At 41.3% G+C, this 18,630-nt stretch overlaps 6 protein-coding genes across 8 annotated transcripts; 5 read left to right on the top strand and 1 right to left on the bottom strand.

The window, feature by feature from the left end:
• The first annotated feature begins 2,577 nt into the window (after positions 1 to 2,577).
• Positions 2,578 to 4,308, top strand: LOC124311376. Its single transcript, XM_046775849.1, has 2 exons — positions 2,578 to 3,209; positions 3,303 to 4,308. Exon 2 carries the CDS (start codon positions 3,380 to 3,382, stop codon positions 4,112 to 4,114), a length of 735 nt encoding a protein of 244 aa, XP_046631805.1. The 5' UTR covers positions 2,578 to 3,209; positions 3,303 to 3,379; the 3' UTR covers positions 4,115 to 4,308.
• Positions 4,218 to 17,431, bottom strand: LOC124311066 (ATP-dependent RNA helicase DDX55-like). 2 transcript variants are annotated; one of them, XM_046775350.1, is made up of 14 exons: positions 17,390 to 17,431; positions 17,318 to 17,344; positions 17,113 to 17,227; positions 16,869 to 17,038; positions 12,337 to 12,423; positions 7,055 to 7,186; positions 6,601 to 6,990; positions 6,348 to 6,536; positions 6,104 to 6,282; positions 5,743 to 6,043; positions 5,367 to 5,535; positions 5,158 to 5,284; positions 4,833 to 5,094; positions 4,218 to 4,440 (listed from the first exon to the last, which is right to left on the bottom strand). In XM_046775350.1, the coding sequence occupies exons 6-14, from the start codon at positions 7,148 to 7,150 to the stop codon at positions 4,369 to 4,371; spliced, it is 1,785 nt and encodes a 594-aa protein (XP_046631306.1). In that variant the 5' UTR covers positions 7,151 to 7,186; positions 12,337 to 12,423; positions 16,869 to 17,038; positions 17,113 to 17,227; positions 17,318 to 17,344; positions 17,390 to 17,431; the 3' UTR covers positions 4,218 to 4,368. The 2 variants fall into 2 exon arrangements, with proteins under 2 accessions (XP_046631306.1, XP_046631307.1); XM_046775351.1 differs by lacking the exons at positions 12,337 to 12,423; positions 16,869 to 17,038; positions 17,113 to 17,227; positions 17,318 to 17,344; positions 17,390 to 17,431 and having other exon boundaries at positions 7,055 to 7,244.
• On the top strand, positions 8,131 to 10,069 carry LOC124311143 (golgin subfamily A member 6-like protein 22). Its single transcript, XM_046775472.1, has one exon. The coding sequence runs from the start codon at positions 8,167 to 8,169 to the stop codon at positions 9,655 to 9,657; it is 1,491 nt and encodes a 496-aa protein (XP_046631428.1). The 5' UTR covers positions 8,131 to 8,166; the 3' UTR covers positions 9,658 to 10,069.
• On the top strand, positions 10,500 to 11,108 carry LOC124311959 (kinesin-like protein KIN-7D, mitochondrial). The gene has a single exon (XM_046776326.1). The coding sequence runs from the start codon at positions 10,500 to 10,502 to the stop codon at positions 11,106 to 11,108; it is 609 nt and encodes a 202-aa protein (XP_046632282.1).
• On the top strand, positions 11,320 to 12,057 carry LOC124311957 (tropomyosin-1-like). Its single transcript, XM_046776325.1, has 3 exons — positions 11,320 to 11,565; positions 11,625 to 11,729; positions 11,803 to 12,057. The coding sequence occupies exons 1-3, from the start codon at positions 11,320 to 11,322 to the stop codon at positions 12,055 to 12,057; spliced, it is 606 nt and encodes a 201-aa protein (XP_046632281.1).
• On the top strand, positions 12,850 to 16,861 carry LOC124310980. Of its 2 annotated transcripts, none has more exons than XM_046775192.1 (9): positions 12,850 to 13,491; positions 13,889 to 14,642; positions 14,730 to 14,842; positions 14,929 to 15,534; positions 15,598 to 15,782; positions 15,861 to 16,068; positions 16,125 to 16,306; positions 16,379 to 16,662; positions 16,734 to 16,861. In XM_046775192.1, the coding sequence occupies exons 2-8, from the start codon at positions 13,908 to 13,910 to the stop codon at positions 16,585 to 16,587; spliced, it is 2,238 nt and encodes a 745-aa protein (XP_046631148.1). In that variant the 5' UTR covers positions 12,850 to 13,491; positions 13,889 to 13,907; the 3' UTR covers positions 16,588 to 16,662; positions 16,734 to 16,861. The 2 variants fall into 2 exon arrangements, with proteins under 2 accessions (XP_046631148.1, XP_046631147.1); XM_046775191.1 differs by having other exon boundaries at positions 15,598 to 15,788.
• Positions 17,432 to 18,630: the final 1,199 nt, after the last annotated feature.

Raw genomic sequence — 18,630 nt, 5'->3', positions numbered from 1 at the left:
TCTCTCAGTTTGGAATTGTCCTGTTTTTAACGAGTTGGATCAGCGGTCACGCCGCCCTTTTCCAGCATTTGGAACAACAGCCCGACGTCAAGTTGGTCAACGACGTGGTGGCCAGTCGTAACGAGCTCGTCATTACGTTGGCCACCGAATTGCGTCAAGTCTTTCCCTACGAAATGGCCTGGAGACGTAAAATTGACGACTACTTTATCAAGTTTGAAGCGACGCTCAATAACGCCACGGCGCGTGGCTACTCCACCAACAGACGGGCCTTCTACAAGTGGGAATACCTCGACTTTCTTCTCTTTAGCTTCCAGCTCGTCACTGGACAAGGTGATTTCCCCCCTTTTTGTCTTGTTTTCTTATCCATCTGGCAGATTTCCTAGTGTACAAAAAGAAAACACAAAAGAGGTTTGATGAAGCCGAGACTAATGAGCACGTAATCAGGGGTTTCTAGGCATAATATGACAGGCTTTTCGAAAGATGGAGAGCGACTCTCGTCATAAAAGGGGATCGTTAACGTTGATCTATCTCAACAACGTCGTGGCACGGAAGAGAGAGACCCTCCCCTACAAAGTAGTCGTCTAGGAAGGATAAAGTCGGTTAAGACCCAACAATTGGGCGGCTATTGTTGGAAACTCGTCGTATATAGTTTGTATTGTGGCACCGCGAGTGATATACGGGTACCTAAAAAACCTGCGACGATGATTCAAATAGTCGTTCCGGCTTTTACTGCTGAGACTCTGCAACGGAACAAGTAGGTGATTGCTGTAAACACGCGCCACCTTGCACATATTTTGTCAGCGTTTTCAAAAGGAAAGAAAATATCCCGTCACACAAAGTTTTGGACCCCCGCCCCACATCCGCTTTTCATTAAATTAACATCCAAATAAAACTTGTTATTCACATGAGCCTACAAATGTAAATGAGCCACATGAATCGTCTATTTCAGTCCATTGGTTTTCTAATTCGCATGTGTGTCTGGGGGGAGTTGTACGGTATTGCGTCTGATGCATTGCGTGAGCGTCACTTGGCGGCATTGATATCTGCAATAACAGTTCGAGTAGTACATAGTAATAGTAGCGTATTACAACAACGATGAAACAAACCCCAGCGAGTGACGCGACTCGTTGGGGTCGTTTGCCGTATCACAGACTACCGGATGACAAGACTCGAATGGAATTCAACCTATACGTACGTAGTAGTAGTTTTTGGTATCATAAAAGCTGCTATCGATGACTGCCAGCCAAGGTCGACCGCCCGCTCCTACGGTACAAAAGACAATAAGGCATCCAGCAGCAGCAGTCTCAGTGGATGTACGCACTTGAAAAAGAAACGGACAAGACAAGTACGGAAGGCTCTTGTCTCGAGTCGTGGCTATTTGTCGTCAAGTTGTTTCCCTTCTACTCCCCTTTTGTTATGCTTTCATTTCTCAACAATCGCTCCATTGTGTTGAGGGCGTGTCGTACTAGCGAGGATCCGCTTCTTTTTCGCATGCCTAACGCGTGTCTAGGCTCTATGGGCTCCGGCTTCCATACACAACTAAGACGCGCTTGCTCAGCTAGTCTACACGAATACAACGAGTCCTTATCAGACCGCCCAAGAATTGTGGACAGCCAACGGATAATGACGGTCGTTAATCAAACTTTTCAGGGAAAGAAAAACCAAACCCTCTTTGCGACCCCCTTTGATATGTCTAGAGGGTTATGTCTTTCACGTTTTGACTAGCTGCTGCCCCTTTCCCTCTCTCTGTGTAAAGCTCGGTTCACGATTTTTAGATTCGCGTGCAAGGGAGGAAGGGGGAGCGGGAGCCATTGAATATCGATCAACTTCTTTTTCGGCCACAAGCTTTTTCGTTTGGCTGGGCTCAGCCGTGCTCAGAGAGAGCTCTGACTTGTTTATGCGAACATTGCGAACTGCTGCAACATGAAACCCGCCAGCCGGGGATATTCCTCCTCTCCGTCAATCGCCGAGACTAGCGGGAATTTGTCGATGCGAGAGAGACCCACACAAAAAGAAACGAAGAAAGTCCCAAGGACACACACAATGGAGGATATAGGGAGGAAAATTTACGACCAGAGAGATTGAATATATAAGAAAAGATACGACATTCACCTATAGAACAGTGAATGAGACGTGGAAAAGGAGCTAGATGAAACTAAAGAGAACTTACTTCTTTTTTACGTGGGTGAATGGTGGAACAATGTCTGTCGGGCCGCGCCGTTAATTACGGAAAGTTGTCAATCGTGATCCGACTGCAGTTATTCTCAATAACTTGACGGCGGCGCTATCGTCGCATTCTTCCATATTATTAGAATTCGGCAGTTTTTCTTCTCCTACCGATCGAGCAGCCGAATTCACTCAACTCTTTTCCATCCAGCAGTTCGCCATCACGACAATGTCATCACCAGGCCAATAGGATGGAGGGCATCGATGCGTCCGGTCACGTGAGGGCTATTAGCTTTCATCGCCCGATTCCTTGGCGTCCATATATAACTACACACAAACAACATACAAGATAAGAAAGTAGGAGGAGAATAAGGTCAAAAAACATAAAAAAATTACATGAAAAAAGAGGACGACGACCATCAGATCACAAAGCAAATTCCCGGAAGCGCAGCGCGGTCAACCCCTCCTGTAGGAAAATACAAAAAGTTTAAGGACAGAATTCACGATAGAGTTAGAAACGAGTCACGGAAAACAACCGAGTAAAGGCATTATGTGTAAAGAGCGGTTTGAGAAAGGGGGACACACAAAAAAAAAAGTTCCGGAATTTAAGGTCTAGCAAAATAAAAATGAAGAAAAAGATTCAACTTCCCTCCCTTTATTTCTAGTCACGGACACGCGAATAAAAAAGAATGCGCGTGGACATTTTCAGTTTCTCCTTGTCGCGTCCGTCCAGTCACGAAAGATGTCACAAACGACTGGGGGGGAAAGAAGAAATAGGAAAAGTGGAGTTTTGGTCATTTTGCCCAGTCCATTTCGTTTTTTTTCTTTTCTGGTGAGGAGAGAGAAGGACAACGGTGATTACGACAAGAAGGTGATGTATATGCGAGCGACGGGCAGAGAGTTTTAAGAAGGAATATACTAGGTAGTCCGTCACACAATCCATCCTGCAGCACAACTACTCCCGTGGGCATACGGCTCACGACACACATCCGTCCAAGTCTTTGGCGCAGCTCAGCAGCAAACGCGACTTTTAGTTGCCTAAAGTGAGCCAGTGATGGATAGCTAGTGATTTGTTCAAGCAACTGTATTAGCCAAAGTATGTAATATTACCGAATTGAATTGGATTTTGATGACAGGATACGGAACGGACGTCCCCAAGACCGAATGGTCTCTCCTCCTGAGCATTCCCTGCGTCTTGATCGGCTTGCCCTTTATGTGGCTCTTCTTGCTCGACTTGGGAGCCAAATGGGCCGACACAGTCTCCAACAGCATCCAGCGATTCCGCATGAATTTGGGACGACGCTATCCGGACGTGGTTTCCTTGCAGAGTGACGCCGGAACGCTTCTACACCTGCCGCCACCGCCAAGGCATCTGCATCAAAATGGGATTGAACGATACAACGAACTCGCTCCAGTCATCCGGCCCTATCAGAATGGCAACGGAGGTCGGATGCTGCCAAACGGGGATGCTCAAGACTCGTTGCGGTACTATTCTCAGGGCTCAGGGGACAATTCGCCTACAACACGCTCAGTATGGACAGTGGAGCCGGTGGCCGTAGCCATGATTCCGGAACCTACGGCCCAGGCAGCCAAACTCACGACTCTTCTTCCCGAAGACGTGTACCATCACGCCGCACCTTGGGTGGCAACCGTTTTCATTGTCCTCTATCCATTTCTGGGCAGTTTGATATTTGGTTTCTGGGGTAATTTGCCCTTCACCACTAGTTTTGTGATTCCTCTCACGTCCTTGATTCTCATCAGCCCTCCACTTGTCTTCACCAGTTTCTTGTGGAGGACTTTGTTTCACGTGTACCTTCTCATCGGCTGGGTTCTCCTCATTGCCAGTTTCCTTCTTTGGCATCAATCGTGGCGAGAGTTACTCCGCAATTGGGCTCACGATCTCAGCATCAAACACTACCCCAAAACGTATCCTCTTCAATTAAGGTAACTCCGCCACATCCAAGAACCCACCTGTTAATGTACAACACCACTTCATCATGATTAACAATTGTTAGAGTCAAATTCTAGAAATCATTTTTTTAACATCAATGTTGAATTCGATAAAGTCGTTCATTTCTTTGTTTCACTTTCAACATGTTGTTGTTGTAACTGTTTGCTGTTGTAGCCGTGATTTGGTGAGGGGAAAAAAAATTATTATCGGTACAAAATATGTAAATAAACTCGTCAGTTTCAGGTCTTGTCTCACGCTTCTTCGGCAGGTGCAGCAGCCTCGGTTTTGTTGTTGAACTGTTTCTCGAAAGATTTCTCGGAGATCTAACAAAAACGACAAAAAGGAAAACATTTACGATTCTAGTCGGATGCATGATTCACGTCGTGTCAAATTGATCTCAACTGTTACTCAATTCGAGTTCGGCCAACCCAACCAAAACAGGAAAAAAGAAAGCGCATTTAAAGAGATTACAGTTAATTATTCACCAAATGGTTTTATAAAACTTTGGGGAGAAAAAGAGACTTGCGTCAGCTCTTCAATTGAATAACCTCCAATGGAGGGGATACTTTGGCTGTTCAAGGATCGTTACAGTGCTGTGTAAGCACGAGGTAATCTAATTTCAGACTCCCCTTTAGCCCTCCTTCCCCAGTATCCCAATGGGATAGCCAGGAAAGTGCAGCACACATATAACATAGGTCTACACGTCGGTTGGTACCTTTCGCTTTTTCAATTTCTTGAGGAGCCGAGCGTCACGGGCCAGCTCGTTCCACTCATCTTCGTCGACGGCAGCACGTTTACGTTTCTTCTGTTCCACTCTGAGCTTTTTCTTCTCCTTCTTGCGACATTTCTGTGCCTTCTTCTCCGACCAGGACTCGTTTTTCTTCATTGGTCCGGAATTGGCTTTCGATGACGGCCAAACTCCCGTCTCGCGGTAGATGGCTAATTTCTCTTGTCGTATCTTTTCTCGGGCCTTGTCCCTACAGTCATTGTGAATTTCAGTCAAGAAATAAATCGTGAAACCTAATAACTGAATCAATTACTTGTAGGTGATCAAGTTGAGATCAATGCTGACCGGCTGAAAGAAATCCGTCTTTCTATTTTTGAGCTCGGGCATTTTCGGGAGTGTAAGGAGACCGAAACCTACGGCCAAACGACCAAAATCTAAATCTGGAATGACATAGGTCAACAAAATCAATAGAATTTACGTATTCAAAAGTAATAAAATCGTGGCGCACCGTAAATATAGTACCTTTGACGCGAAGTAGTACGGAACATTCGTGTTTGACGTAAGAGTGTATGTAAGAAACAAACGCTCTAGTGGCCTTGTCCATCAGTGCGCGATCGTTCTGCTGCATTTGTCGAATTTCAGCCAAGTTAACGGGCAGGTCATCAGGCAATTCCATATGGGTTAACTTCACCTGAAAATAATGTACGGACAACATCATAATCGATTCTAGGGTCATGACAAAGTTAGATTTCTTCTTGTATGGGTAAATATCAGGTGAGTTCGACAAAAAATAAAGTTACTATTACTAAAGTTAAATCTAACTTTTCGATATGTTGAGGAAGGGCAATAGACAAAGTCAGTTGGACAGGTTTCTTGGAACTATAGATTTTTCTGTTACCTTTTGGTTGATGTCAATGAAGTGGACGTAAGGCTCTTCATTGGGTTGGAGAAAGGCTAGTGCTGTTCCCCGATTACCGATTCGGGCAGTCCTTCCGCAACGATGAACGAAATCCGATGCACACGAAGGTGCATCGAACTGAAACACCCAGTCGATGTCAGCAATATCGATACCGCGGGCCATGACATCAGTGCAAACCAACAGTCCGGTGGTTTTGAGGCTTCTGAACTTGTCAAAGATTTTGAAGCGGGTCGTTTTCAGTTTTCCGTGAATACTCATCACAGTAACCGAAGGCAAAAAACTGCATAAAAAGAATTTGTTGTTAATAAATATTTAAATTACATTTAGTTTTTCATCTTACTGTTTTAGAATGAGTGAAAAATATTCAACGGCTGCACAAGTTGACATGAAAACCATGAATTTGCCAGGAGCTTTGGTTTTCATCAAAGTTATCAAAACAGCTAATTTCTGGTCCCCTTCAACCACCATGTAATAATTGGCCAGGGAAGCTGGTGTTCTTGAACCATCATTGTTCAAATTCTAGAATGTGAAAGAGACTTCTCAATTTATGTGTTTTCAAATAGTTGAATTCCAAATAAAAATACCTTTTCTTTCACTGTAACTGCTACTGGATTTCTCAACCCAGCTCTAGCCAATGATTCAACCTCTCTAGTTTGGGTAGCAGAGAAAAGACCTGTTCTTCTTTGTTTCGGAAGAAAACCCAATATTGTGTTCAAGGTAGCATGAAATCCCAGGTCCAACAGACGATCTGCTTCATCCAAGATGAGAATTTCCTAGGCAACATAAAATTAAGATTAGCATTTGTAAGATAAAAGATAATTCAATTGTATGACATACCAATGACTTCAGTCCTCCAGCAAGGTTAATATGGTCACCCTGTCGAATAAGAAGATCCATAAAGCGCCCAGGTGTAGTGATAATAATGTGAGCTCCATGACTGGTAAAGTCTTTAATATCTTGTACAACAGTATGAGCACCTCCAATCATTTGAAGGTGGGTAAACTGGGGCAAGTTAATTAGAAACTTTGTCAAAACTTCATCAATTTGTGATGCCAATTCTCTTGTAGGGGATATTATAAGGGCCCCGATTTCATGTTTTTTCAGTGGTGTAGATCGTGCCAGCAAAATTTCTAAAATGGGAATGATGAATGCCAATGTTTTGCCTGAGCCTGTGACTGCTTCAGCACAAACATCTTTCTTTTGCAGCAACAGAGGTATGCATGCAGCCTTAAAAAAACAAAATCTTGGTTAAATCTACGATTTAAAATTTTAAATACGAAATAACTAGTACTTGAACGGGTGTTGTTTTCGTGAAGTTAAGATCTTTCAAGGTCCGAAGAATTGGTTCGCTAAGTTTAACACCCAACTCATTCCACTCTGTTTTCATTTTCGAATAGTATTGCAGTGATGGTCACTCACGTGGCTAGCATATTGAAATAATGAGAAAATTGAAATTCATTCGTCTGCTTGGTGGATGCAATACTGACTGTAATAAGACCTGCGTTGCCAACTGCTTGGCAACTTGCCACTGGAAAATTTAATAGACAAAATTTGCGTTTCTTTTTTTTAAAAATTATAACAATTAACTTTAACATAATAACTTTTTTTGAACATTTATCGTTAAATTCCGCTGATTTCATTTAAGATAAAAAGTTTGAGGTAATTATACAGAAAATTTAAATATTTACGATTAGTAAGAAGATTGATCGTGTGTGTTTAGTGTTATTTAAATCGTTAGTCAAATAAAATCTCGCGATTTCAAATCGGCGATATAATCATTAAAATTAAATGAAACACAATTTTTTTTTTGAAAAATGATCGTTTAATTCTGCTGATTTCATTAAGATAAAAAAAGTTTGAGGTAATTACATGGAAAATTGAAATAATGAACCAAAATACGACGATTGATCTCGTGCGTCTTCTCCATCGTTAGTCGGAGGTTATATAAGGAAGGGCCAAAAACGTAGTCAAGTATGACTAGTCTAAACTAGTCTAACTGCTATTCGTTTCGCAATCCCGCGGTTCGTTTTCGCAATCACATTTGCTTGGGTCTGGTTTGAACTGACAATAGAATATTCAGAATCAGTTACCAAAACTGAAACCAAACTAGAATCCAATCTAGAACCTTGCTAGAATCGAGTTCCAACAACCAAAATGCAAGAGGCAACTTACCGGACCCGCATAGTAACCCAACCTACTATGTGGATACCGGAACAAGCCTCTGCCTTATTATTACCTGACAGTACTGCGTGTATGGATAAAAATACCAAAAAGACGACAACCGATCGTTTCCCGGCGATAAAGACAATCACCGGAGAGTACGTGAGAATCGTAGAAAACGACAACCGGAATCTAGAAAAAGAGATTAGAGTATGTCAAGAAAAGTTAGGCGGTTTTAAAGAGATGGAACAGGAGAAGGAGAGACTTCAACAGGAGGTGGAATCATTGAAGGAAACCGTCGCCAAGTACGAATTGGGTAGCCGAAAATCTGAGCTACCAAAGGCAGAAAAACCGGATGAGTACGATGAACGTTTAAAGCAACTCGTAGACGAGATTTCCAGGCTGAAAACCGATCTCGAGACGTCATCACGTAAAGTGAGTTTCCAATCGGAGGAAATTAAAAACCTGACTGCTACGACAATTCAACAGAACAGCAAATTGAAGAAAATGTCTATAGAAAACGATGAGCTCATAATAAAGTTGGCAACTTCACGAGACATTGAATCTAAACTGATGAAAGAGATAACCAATTTAACGGATGACTTCAACAGGAAGCAGAAAATCTTGGAAGAAAGAGATGCGATTTTGAATTCTACACGGCAGGCCAAAAGGGTTGCCGATAAGAAAGTCGAGGATATCCTGCAGAAATCAAAACTAGAACTTCAACTAGCCTATCAGAAAAATCTGGACTTGACCAGTATGAATGCTCATTTACAAATTGAGTCAAAAGAATTGAAAAGGAAAAGGGAAGTGATGAAGGCTGAATTTCGACGCGTTACCAAGGAAAAAGACGCGGCTTTCGTGTTCGTGGAAAAAGTCAACAAGTTAGCAGAAGAATCCGCACAATTAGCCGACGAACGAAAAATTGCAAACGGTCTACTTCAGACGAATGTAACTCAACTAAAAACAGAGTTAACTACATCCAAGTCTCAAATCAACGAGTTCAAAAAAGAGATATCCGTTCTGCTCTACAATGCCTCAACGTGGGGGGCCACCGAATCTGAACTAAAAATTGAAATCATCGATTTGAAAGAAGCGATGCAAACTCAAAATGAGTCAATCCTAACAAAAATGAAGGAGATGGAACGTCTGAAGGCGGAAAATGCAAACTTGCAATCGGTTAAAGAGAGTCTCGCCAAAAAGTCGGTCGAAAATGACGAATATGTTACCCGTTATTGTGACCTGCTAAGCGAAAAATCTTTGCTGGAGGTAACTAACGACAACCTGATGAAGGAATTTGAAGATTCCCGAAAAGAACTAGAACGAATAAAACGAGAGAATCAAGAACTTTGGGAGACCCGAGAGGCTGTTTTGCAATCAGCGCAAAAATCGGAAAAGCTAGCTAAAGAGCAAGTAGAGGCTCTATCGGATGCTCTGGATGCACTACAAGAAGCCACTGAACAAACCAAAGACGCAGCTAAAGCGAGAAAAGCAGAACGAGAATCGATGAACTCTGGCGCGACTAAAACCAAAGCAGACCAAAAAAAAGGTACTACTTGGATTAAAGAACTGTTTGCCAAGACCTATCGAAAGTCACAGTACGAAGATGAGTACGCAAATTTGCTGGAAACAACAGGGCTCCAAATGGTGGAAAGAGCCAAAAAACTGCAAGACCAAGCAAATAATATCAAATCAAAAGGCAAAGCCCTGAGAAAGAAAGCTAAATCCGGCTAAATTCCTTCAAAAATGAGCTTTCATATTTGTTTTTGTTTCCATCTGCCTACCTTCCTGCCGGAATCCGGAAATGATCAGCCCCCCCCCCCCCTCCGTTGAGCTGGCTTAGTTAGTGAAAGCTGCCACTAGATGGCAGCACAATGATTCGGGACTGGAACTTTTTCATGATTCATGATTTCAAATCGACGATAAAATCATTATGATTAACTTGAACTTGATAGCATTTTCGTTAAATTCCGCTGACGTCATTTATGATAAAAAGTTTGAGGTAATTATATAGAACATTTAAATATTGAACAAATCGTTAGTCAGAGTCAATATTGAGTCCATCGTTAGTCAAAGGTTACATAAGGAAGAGTCAAAAAGCTATAACTGACTAGAGAAGAGTATAGTGTAAATACTATAACGCTATTCGAATATTGAAAAAATGGCTCTTTTAGGATTCGTTTTCGCAACCATATTTGCTTGGGTCTGGTTTAAATTTATCGCATATTCTGAATCAGTTACCATAACTGAAATCAGACCAGAATCGAATCCGGAACCTTGTGACAATCAAGTTCCAACAACCGATGTGCAAGAGGCAACCTGCCGGACCCACATAACCCCCCTAAAACCTGTTATGTGGAAACCGGAACGAGATTCTGCCGTATTACCTGACAGTACTGCGTGTATGGATAAAAATACCGAAAGGCCGCCGGTCGATCATTTGCCGGCGACAATAACAATAACTGAAGAGTACTTGACAAATCTGGAAAACGACCGACAGTATTAAAAAAAAACAGATTGGAGTATTGCAACAAAAGTTTCAGAATACAAGTATCGCAGTCGAGGATTTCGAAGGGATGGTTCAGGAAAAGGAAACACTCCAAGAGGAGGTGAAATGTCTGAAGGAAACTCTCGCCGAGTGCGAATCGGATAGTCGGAAATGTCAGCTACCAAAGCCAGAAAAACCGGATGATTACGATGAACGTTTAAAGCCACTCAGATACGAAAATTCCAGGCTGAAAACCGAACTCAAGATGTCAGCTTCTGCGGTGAGTTTCCAATCGGAGGAAATACACGAGCTGATGGCTACGACAAACCAACTGACCAAGAAGTTGCGGAAAATGTCTTTAGAGAACGATGACCTGACTCTAAAGTTGGCTGCTTCACCAAACATCAAGAAAAATCAAGAGAATCAACCGGATGATTCTGATGAACTTACGCAACTCAGAGACGAAAACTCCAAGCTGAAAACCCAATTCGAGATGTCAAGTCGGAAAGTGTGTTTCCAATCGGACGAAATACAAGAATTGACGGCTACGATAAATGAACTGAACAAGAAGTTGTGGAAAATGTCGTTGAAAAACGACAAGCTCATACTAAAGTTGGCTGCTTCAAGAGACATAGCTTCGACGAATATCGACGAGTTTCACAAGACTGAATTACATATGAAAAAGGAGATAACTTAGTTACAGGACCAGTTGGACAGCCAGCAAAAACTCTTGGATGAAAAGGAAGCGATTTTGAATTTCTACCCTACAGGCCAAAAAGGTTGCCGATGAGAAAGTCGAGGAGATGCACAAATCACAGCTGAAACGTTAACTAACCCATCAGAAAAATCTGGTTTTGACTAGTCTCAACGATCAACTAAAAAATGAGTTTATCGAATTGAAAAGAACAATGGGACAGATAAGGGCGGAATTTCGACGCGTTTCCGAGGAAAAAGACGCTGCTTTCGCGTTCGTGGAAAAAGCCAAAAAATTAGCAGAAGAATCCGCACAATTAGCCGACGAACGAAAAGCTGCAAACGGTCTCCTTCAGAGAAATGTAACTCAACTAAAAACAGAGTTAACTGCATTCGAGTCTCAAATCGACGAGTTCAAGAAAGAGAAATCCGTTCTGCTCTACAATGCCTCGAAGTGGGAGGTTACCGAATCTCAACTCCAAAACGAAATCGTCAATTTAAAGCTACAACGCAAACTCAGAATGAGACCCTATCATCAACGATGTCGGAGCTGGAGCGCATCAAACAAGAAGACAGTTTCCTAAACATCAGCTTGGAATCTGCCAAAGCTAAGTTAGCAGAAAAGGTGACCAAAAACAACGAATTCGAACCTGGAAAGCGATAAATCTTTGCTAGAGTTGAATAATGACAACCTGAAGAACCGAGAAGAACTAGAGAGATTGAAACAAGAGAATCAAAAACTTTTGGACACCCAAGAGGAAACTTTGTCTTCCGTGCAAAAATTGACAAAATTGGCCAAAGAGCAAGTGGAGGCGCTATCGGAAGCTCTGGCTGCACTACGAGAAGCAGTTAAACACACCAACGACGCAGCTAAAGCGACAAAAGCAGAACGCGAATCGATGAATTCCGGTGCGACCAAAACTGAAAAAGAGACAAAGGGAAATTGGGTTTGAAAACTGTTTGCCAAGCGCAAGACCCGACAATCGCAGAAAGAAAATGGGTACGCAAAGTTGCCGGAAACGACAGGGAGCAAGATGGTGGAAAGGGCGAAAAAACAAAGCAGATAATATCAAAGCAAAAGGCAAAGTCCTGAGAAAGAAAGCTAAAGCAATTCAGAAATAAGCTTTCACTTTTTGGTTTTGTTTTGTTTCGTTGCTATCTGCCTTACTTTCAGGTTTAGAGTTTGAGAAAAAATCTATAATTCCCGAAAAGTTTTCGAAACGATAGCGTACCTTATGACCCAGCAGCATGTAATAGGGGCGGGATAGATAAACGTGTACAATTATGTATGCAGCTGAAGGATGACCGCGGGTGGGTGCCTAATAAAATGTAAGACAATAAAAAATATAAGAGTCATTATTCATTAAAAGAAGAAGGAACCAACATCAGAGAATCAACCTAGTCGGATACATGCAATACTTGTTCTGGCAATTAGTTAAAAAAAAAAAGAAATTGCAATTTTTTAAATAGCATCCTCATTCTCTTTCCTGCTTTGCTTTTAAGATCTTTTAAAAGTCCCAAAGGGAATTCATCTTCTATGAAAAGTCCTATGTTGCACATGACAAAGTAGTTTCGCAATTTGAGAAGTTCGTCGTTTATTTTTTAAATCGCCAAAAAAAATGACTATTAATCTTTTTTTCATTTTAAAGAGCCAAGCCCTAGTAAAAGCTCTGCATGTCCATTTCTTTTTAAGGACACAATTTTTGTTAGAACTTAAAAACCGGAAAGTAGTTCATTTACCTGCAGGTAGGAGGTAAAATTCTGCGTGAGGTTATACAGCGTGAAGTTGAACCAACAATTCACGCACTATTATAACAAAGACTAAAATGCCCTCTGCAAGCCTAAAGTTGCCTAATGTAAGACTTTGAAGGGATTATTAACAAGTCAACTGCACAAAAGCATAAACAAGTTGAGAAATCAAAATTTGATTTAATGTGACAATATATCAAACAAAACTTAAATTTTTCGTACAGACAAACTGCGACTTACTCCCGGGGGATTCACTGATTGTTTTCCCTCTCTGTAAATTTCGTTTAGCCTTGAGCTTAAAACCTGTAAGCATATTGCGACATCCTTCAGCCTTCAGGACATCGCAAAACGACTTAGATACTTTCAAAAAATTACCGCTGACACCATTGTAAGGTGAACCTAGAAGTAAGAATAGAGCTGTATGCACGGATCGGATTTCCTTCATTTCGACATGCACGTATCCTCGTGTCGGTACACCAAAATCAAGAGCATAACCAACGACTGCATCATTCGAAAGGCAGGCTCCATGGCAACTGGTATTGGACCTCGACAGGTCTTGCAAACTTCAATTTAGGATAAGCACATTTTCACAGTGGCCTAGTACGACGAAGAAGAAGAATCTTTCCTACAAAAGTCAGGTAAAAATCAATATTATTTTTCAAATTCCATTAAATTTCCAATACATAACCCTAACCCTCACAACAAATGATTTAGTAACTAACGCCGTATAGCGTTGCAATTCGAGGCCATAAAAGTTAGAATTCGGTTAAAGTCGGTTACAGTGTCGGGAAAAAAAACCTTGTCTGGGTGAAACTCACAGGAATATGACCGGATATGGTCACGTATTTTATGACAGTAATGAATTTTCGCAGTTTTTGTTTTCCTCTATACATGTGTAATAGTGTTTGCGTAATGGATTAGTCTACTCGAGTCTACTTCTGTCTATCTAGACTTAAGAACCGACGCTGTCTAGACGGATTTTCAAGAGATTCTCAATATATTATCGCCCCACATTTTTTCCCCTTTAATTCACAGAAAAACGTTACGCCTAAAAATGCACGATTCGTCGTACAAGTTTGGGTGGCTTACTGCACTCTTGGGATTGTTCCTAGCCATCTGCTTCTCTCAGCACGTACATTCTCTGCCGCTATCTGATCAGCCCCAAAGTAATTCCTCAATTTCGAAAGGCGTTCTGGAAAACTCACCGTCTACATCAGTTATCCCTTCAGCAAATTCGACGAATTCAATATCGATCAACGAAACGCTTTTAATTAAACCAAATGTGACTATTATCGGAGCAGCTAGAGGTGGCCTGGTCAAAAGTAGCCCTGGCACAGTTCAGAGCAAGATTATCATCATGACTCCAAACAATTTCTTCGCTGCATTTATGGCCACGGTGAATTTCATCGGTTGGTGCACGCAAACCTACGAGTACGTCATGTGGCTGGTGTCCGTCTTGGCGAGGAGCGACTCGGAAAAGCAGAAAAATTACCGCGAAGCTGCGGAAGAGCTCAATCGAATCGAAGGCATACTAGATCAAATGACGCTCAACAACATACACAATCACGTTTACATGAGAGAGAACGTGGCTCCGCACGAGGACGAGATCAGGCGATCCGCCATCAACGCCATCGAGTATTTGGAGTCGCCCAATTCCACCGTGGCCAAAGACGAATTTCTCAACGGAGCCAAATTACTGGAAGACAGCATCATCAGAATCTTTGAAAGGCTTTTGAATCAATCCGTGTCGGGGCCATCGTACCTTGACAGCTTGCGAGACTCGACCAAGGCATGTATAATTCACTTATTCTAGACGTATTTCTCATCGCGATTGATTGATTAAGTTATAGTTTTCAAAAAAAAAACAAAAAAACAGTGCCATCGACGTCAGGTTGTCAACTCCCTACAAGGAGTTATGCAGCTGCTATCGCTAGGTGCTGGAACATTGCCCTTGTACTTTAAAGAAAGCAGCATGCCAACAGTCGACCAGTACGTACATACATTTATCGTCAAATCAATAACAATTTGACTGTTTGTCTTACATAACGCTATTATACAATACTTCACACGGGCAGGACTAGGAAGAAAAACAGACTGGACAAGTATCAACAAGAGGCGGTTGTCAAAATCAATGCAGTCGAAAATGAATGCATCAAAGAAGGTCGTGTACCCAGCGAAATAACGGAAATGATGAAAGAGAATGCCGCCACTTTGAATCGCGATTTGGCTGAAATAATTTACGATTACCTCAGTGACAAGTACGATACCAAGCATTGGTTTGTCGTCGTCTATAACGCCATCGCTGGCGATCTCAATCACAAAGTCGCGTTCAACTCAGAGTCCAACAACTGTCATTGGATAGGGGCCCAGGGAAATAAGAACGTGATTGTTTGCTCGCAAAATAGCATCAGCCGTTGGGATGAAACATCCATGTTGGCAACAGAAGACAAGATCAACGACTATTTCAATCATTACTATCCAAGACCTGATATCGCCATGAGCGAGATCAAGTCACTGAAACTAGTGCCAGAGACAAGCATGATGGCCGTCATTCAAACGGCAGCCCAAGTAGAGATTGCCACGTCCAAAGAAATGTGTTTTTTCGCCCAAAATTACGGAAGCAAAACAAATCGTCCTGGAGGTCTAACTACGATAGGAATTCCCTACAGGAATAACACGAGGTGGACGCCAATTTTGTGAAACATTCTAGTACATTTGCTGAGTGAATTAAATTTGTTGTCTAGTGTCAGCCCAACCTACTTCGCAATCCACGGATACGGTAAAGTGATGCAAATCTCCCAAGCTGCGATAACGGTGGTGGAACCAATGTGGAACGCCGGAAGAGTGAAACCTGCCGATAACCAACTGTGGTACCAAGATGAAAATGGCATCCGTGCAAAGTCTAACGGTTTCTGTCTGTACTCAACAGGTGACGGTATTACATTGACAAAATTTTGCTGTTAACCATTTGAAACATTTACAGTTGTATATGTTTCAAAACGATCAGACGGTCGATTTAGAACGGACAAGTGCGACAAACAGAAATGGATGCTGCGAGACAATAAAATCAGTGACATGTACAATCCAAAGAATTGCGCCAGTATTACGTATTGGAACACGCCTACGCGAACGCAGTCTACATTCCCACCTACATTTCCAATGGTCGAGACCCAGTGTAACAATCATACAAATCAAGAATGGACGATAATTAAAGAGTAAACGCTCAGAATTTGAATTTGATAGTGGAACTGATTCATTTGTCGATTTTTAGGCCGACGTACTTTGCCATCAAGAGTAAAATGCACGGCAAGGTCATGGATGTATCAAATGACCCTAAAAGTTATGGGACCATCAACATGTGGGACCATCAACATGTTGGGATCCAACTTTGGTTTCTAGATAACAATGGAGTTATTCGGGCAAAAGCTACCGGTTACTGTATTTTTTCAAAAGGTGATTGAGATTTGTCGCTAGATTTTAAGTGATTCCGTATTTGAAGCTTGTGACTTGCAACAATTTTTAAAGGTTATTATAGCGGCGGATTTGTTACGATGCCTTGTGATCAAACGGATAGTCAAAGATGGGCGCGTAGAAATAATCAGATAGTCAATTTGAACCAACCAACGAATTGCATGGACATTTTTCACGCTGAAAAACAGGATGGAGCACGAGTTATCGAGTACACATGCAGCAGTACCATCAATATGCAGTGGGAATTTGATTTCCATTGGTAGTTCAACTCACATAGATCCCAGGGCAATTTCAAAAGTGAAATGCAATAAGTCTTCAACCATTAAGTCTCAACCCAAGTAAACTGACTTTTCAGTTCACTTTTCTATTGCACTACAGTTTAATATTATGTAATATTTCTCTTCTCCAGGATTGGAACCCCCTGAAACTTTGGCCCTGACTGAGGATACTGTGAGAATCACAGTATATATATTTAATAAAAGGCAATAGGCTTATAAAAACTGTAGGAAGGACAGAAGAAATATAAAATAAAACAATGACTTACCAACTTGTAGAAGTAGATCCACCGACATTGAGCAAACGATGAGGGATGTTCAAAACCAGCACCAGCAGTTTCAAAAGTGTGAACAGAAATGTTCTAGTCGATCAGTTCAACATCGGACCAAAAAAAGCCATCACTTTTGAAGAAAAACGCTGGCCAGATGGTCAGCGTTCCTAGAAAAAAAAACACATAGAATTTTATTATATCAATTTGTACCAAGTTAACAGACATCTATCAAAATAATTACATTTTATAAGCTGCCACTTGCAGTTTCCTTAGTCTCCAAGAAAAATTTTAGATGGGCAGAGACTTAGAGACTAAAGAAATGTACAAATCTAGGCTATCTAGGCACAGACAAAATTCTGTGAAAGAAGAATTCAAATGTAAAAACAGTCGTGAAGACTATTATTCAAGCAATACTCACAGTTTGCTAACTAACGTCATCAAATTACTTAGAAACGGTTTTTCTCTCCTCCAATCTTTCTTTGCTGCGAGACGGCCATCCGTGTTTCCATCGATTTCACTCACAGTCCCATAGCGACTTGATCATACCAAATGCCGCTGGAACTCCCCAGATCGACACGATTTTGTCCATGGAGCAGGAGAGTAACCGCAAGGGATTTGTTCCAATACCATCTGCGAAAAATATTGCACATCACCTCACATTGCACATCTGCGAAATGTTTGAAACTTGAAACTGACTTGAACTTTGAAGCTATCTGTTTCCACTCACCTTAACATGGGTGAATTTCTCCATTTAATGATATTTGAAAGTTGAACTAAATGGAATGAATCCATCATCACCAGCAAATGCAAGGATAGAGACTTGGCAACCCAGTAATAGTATAGCTAGAGCTACACAGCCAAGCACATGGACTGGTTTTGACAAATACTTCTGCAAAACCCTCCATTCCACTGTGTTAACGCTAGCTTCCAAGCCTAAACAAATTTTAGGAAAATGATGAATACTAGTTGACTATACTGAAAAAAATATAGATATATAATCCTTTACCCGATAACTTGGAAACTTTTGAACAATCAATTCTTATAATGAGTTTAGCTGCATGCCTAAACAATAACAGTTTGGTCTTAGAATTGCTTACAAATAATTTTTTTGACTTTTTTCACCATTATTAAAAAATTGGAAACGAAAGTTGTCTATGTGACCCGATGACTTGAAGTTCATATTCAGCTGAAATTCACCATCTACAAAAGATACATATGAAAAGATTTAAAAATTTGCAAGATTGCTGTGGTATTATCACATTTTAATCTCTTATGTAAAACATTGTTAGTGTAGGTATGCAAGGTTTAAGATGGTTTGCTAGTATCCCTATTTGCCAGCTTCAACTAATAAGTACTAAACCATGTAAAACTCACAACAGCCGTGAAAATGATAACATAAAGAAATTTCCCGATAGGGATTCTATCGCCAAAGACCTTTTTTCTTGACCCAACCCAACCCAACCCACACCAACAGATGGCGTCGTTCCTCTCAGTGAGATAGGAAAGTTGTTTATTTTCATTAATGTCTTATACATTTTTTGTCTTATAGTTCAACAATTAGGAAATTTTGATCATCTTGTGCAAGACAAGGTTTTACATGGAGCCGTCGCATTTAGATTTTTATACGTCGACGAAATCATAATTAAAAACTCAAATTTGTGTTTTCGTGTTTTATTAAACTGCCGTTAGATGGTTCTGACGCATTGCTATAAAGCCGTGCTATATAAACACAGCCTATTATCTAGGCAATCTCGGTCCA

Source organism: Daphnia pulicaria, chromosome 8 (assembly GCF_021234035.1).
Source record: "Daphnia pulicaria isolate SC F1-1A chromosome 8, SC_F0-13Bv2, whole genome shotgun sequence".
In the NCBI taxonomy this organism is placed as follows: Eukaryota; Metazoa; Arthropoda; class Branchiopoda; order Diplostraca; family Daphniidae; genus Daphnia; species Daphnia pulicaria.
This window is presented reverse-complemented; position numbering and strand designations above follow the sequence as displayed.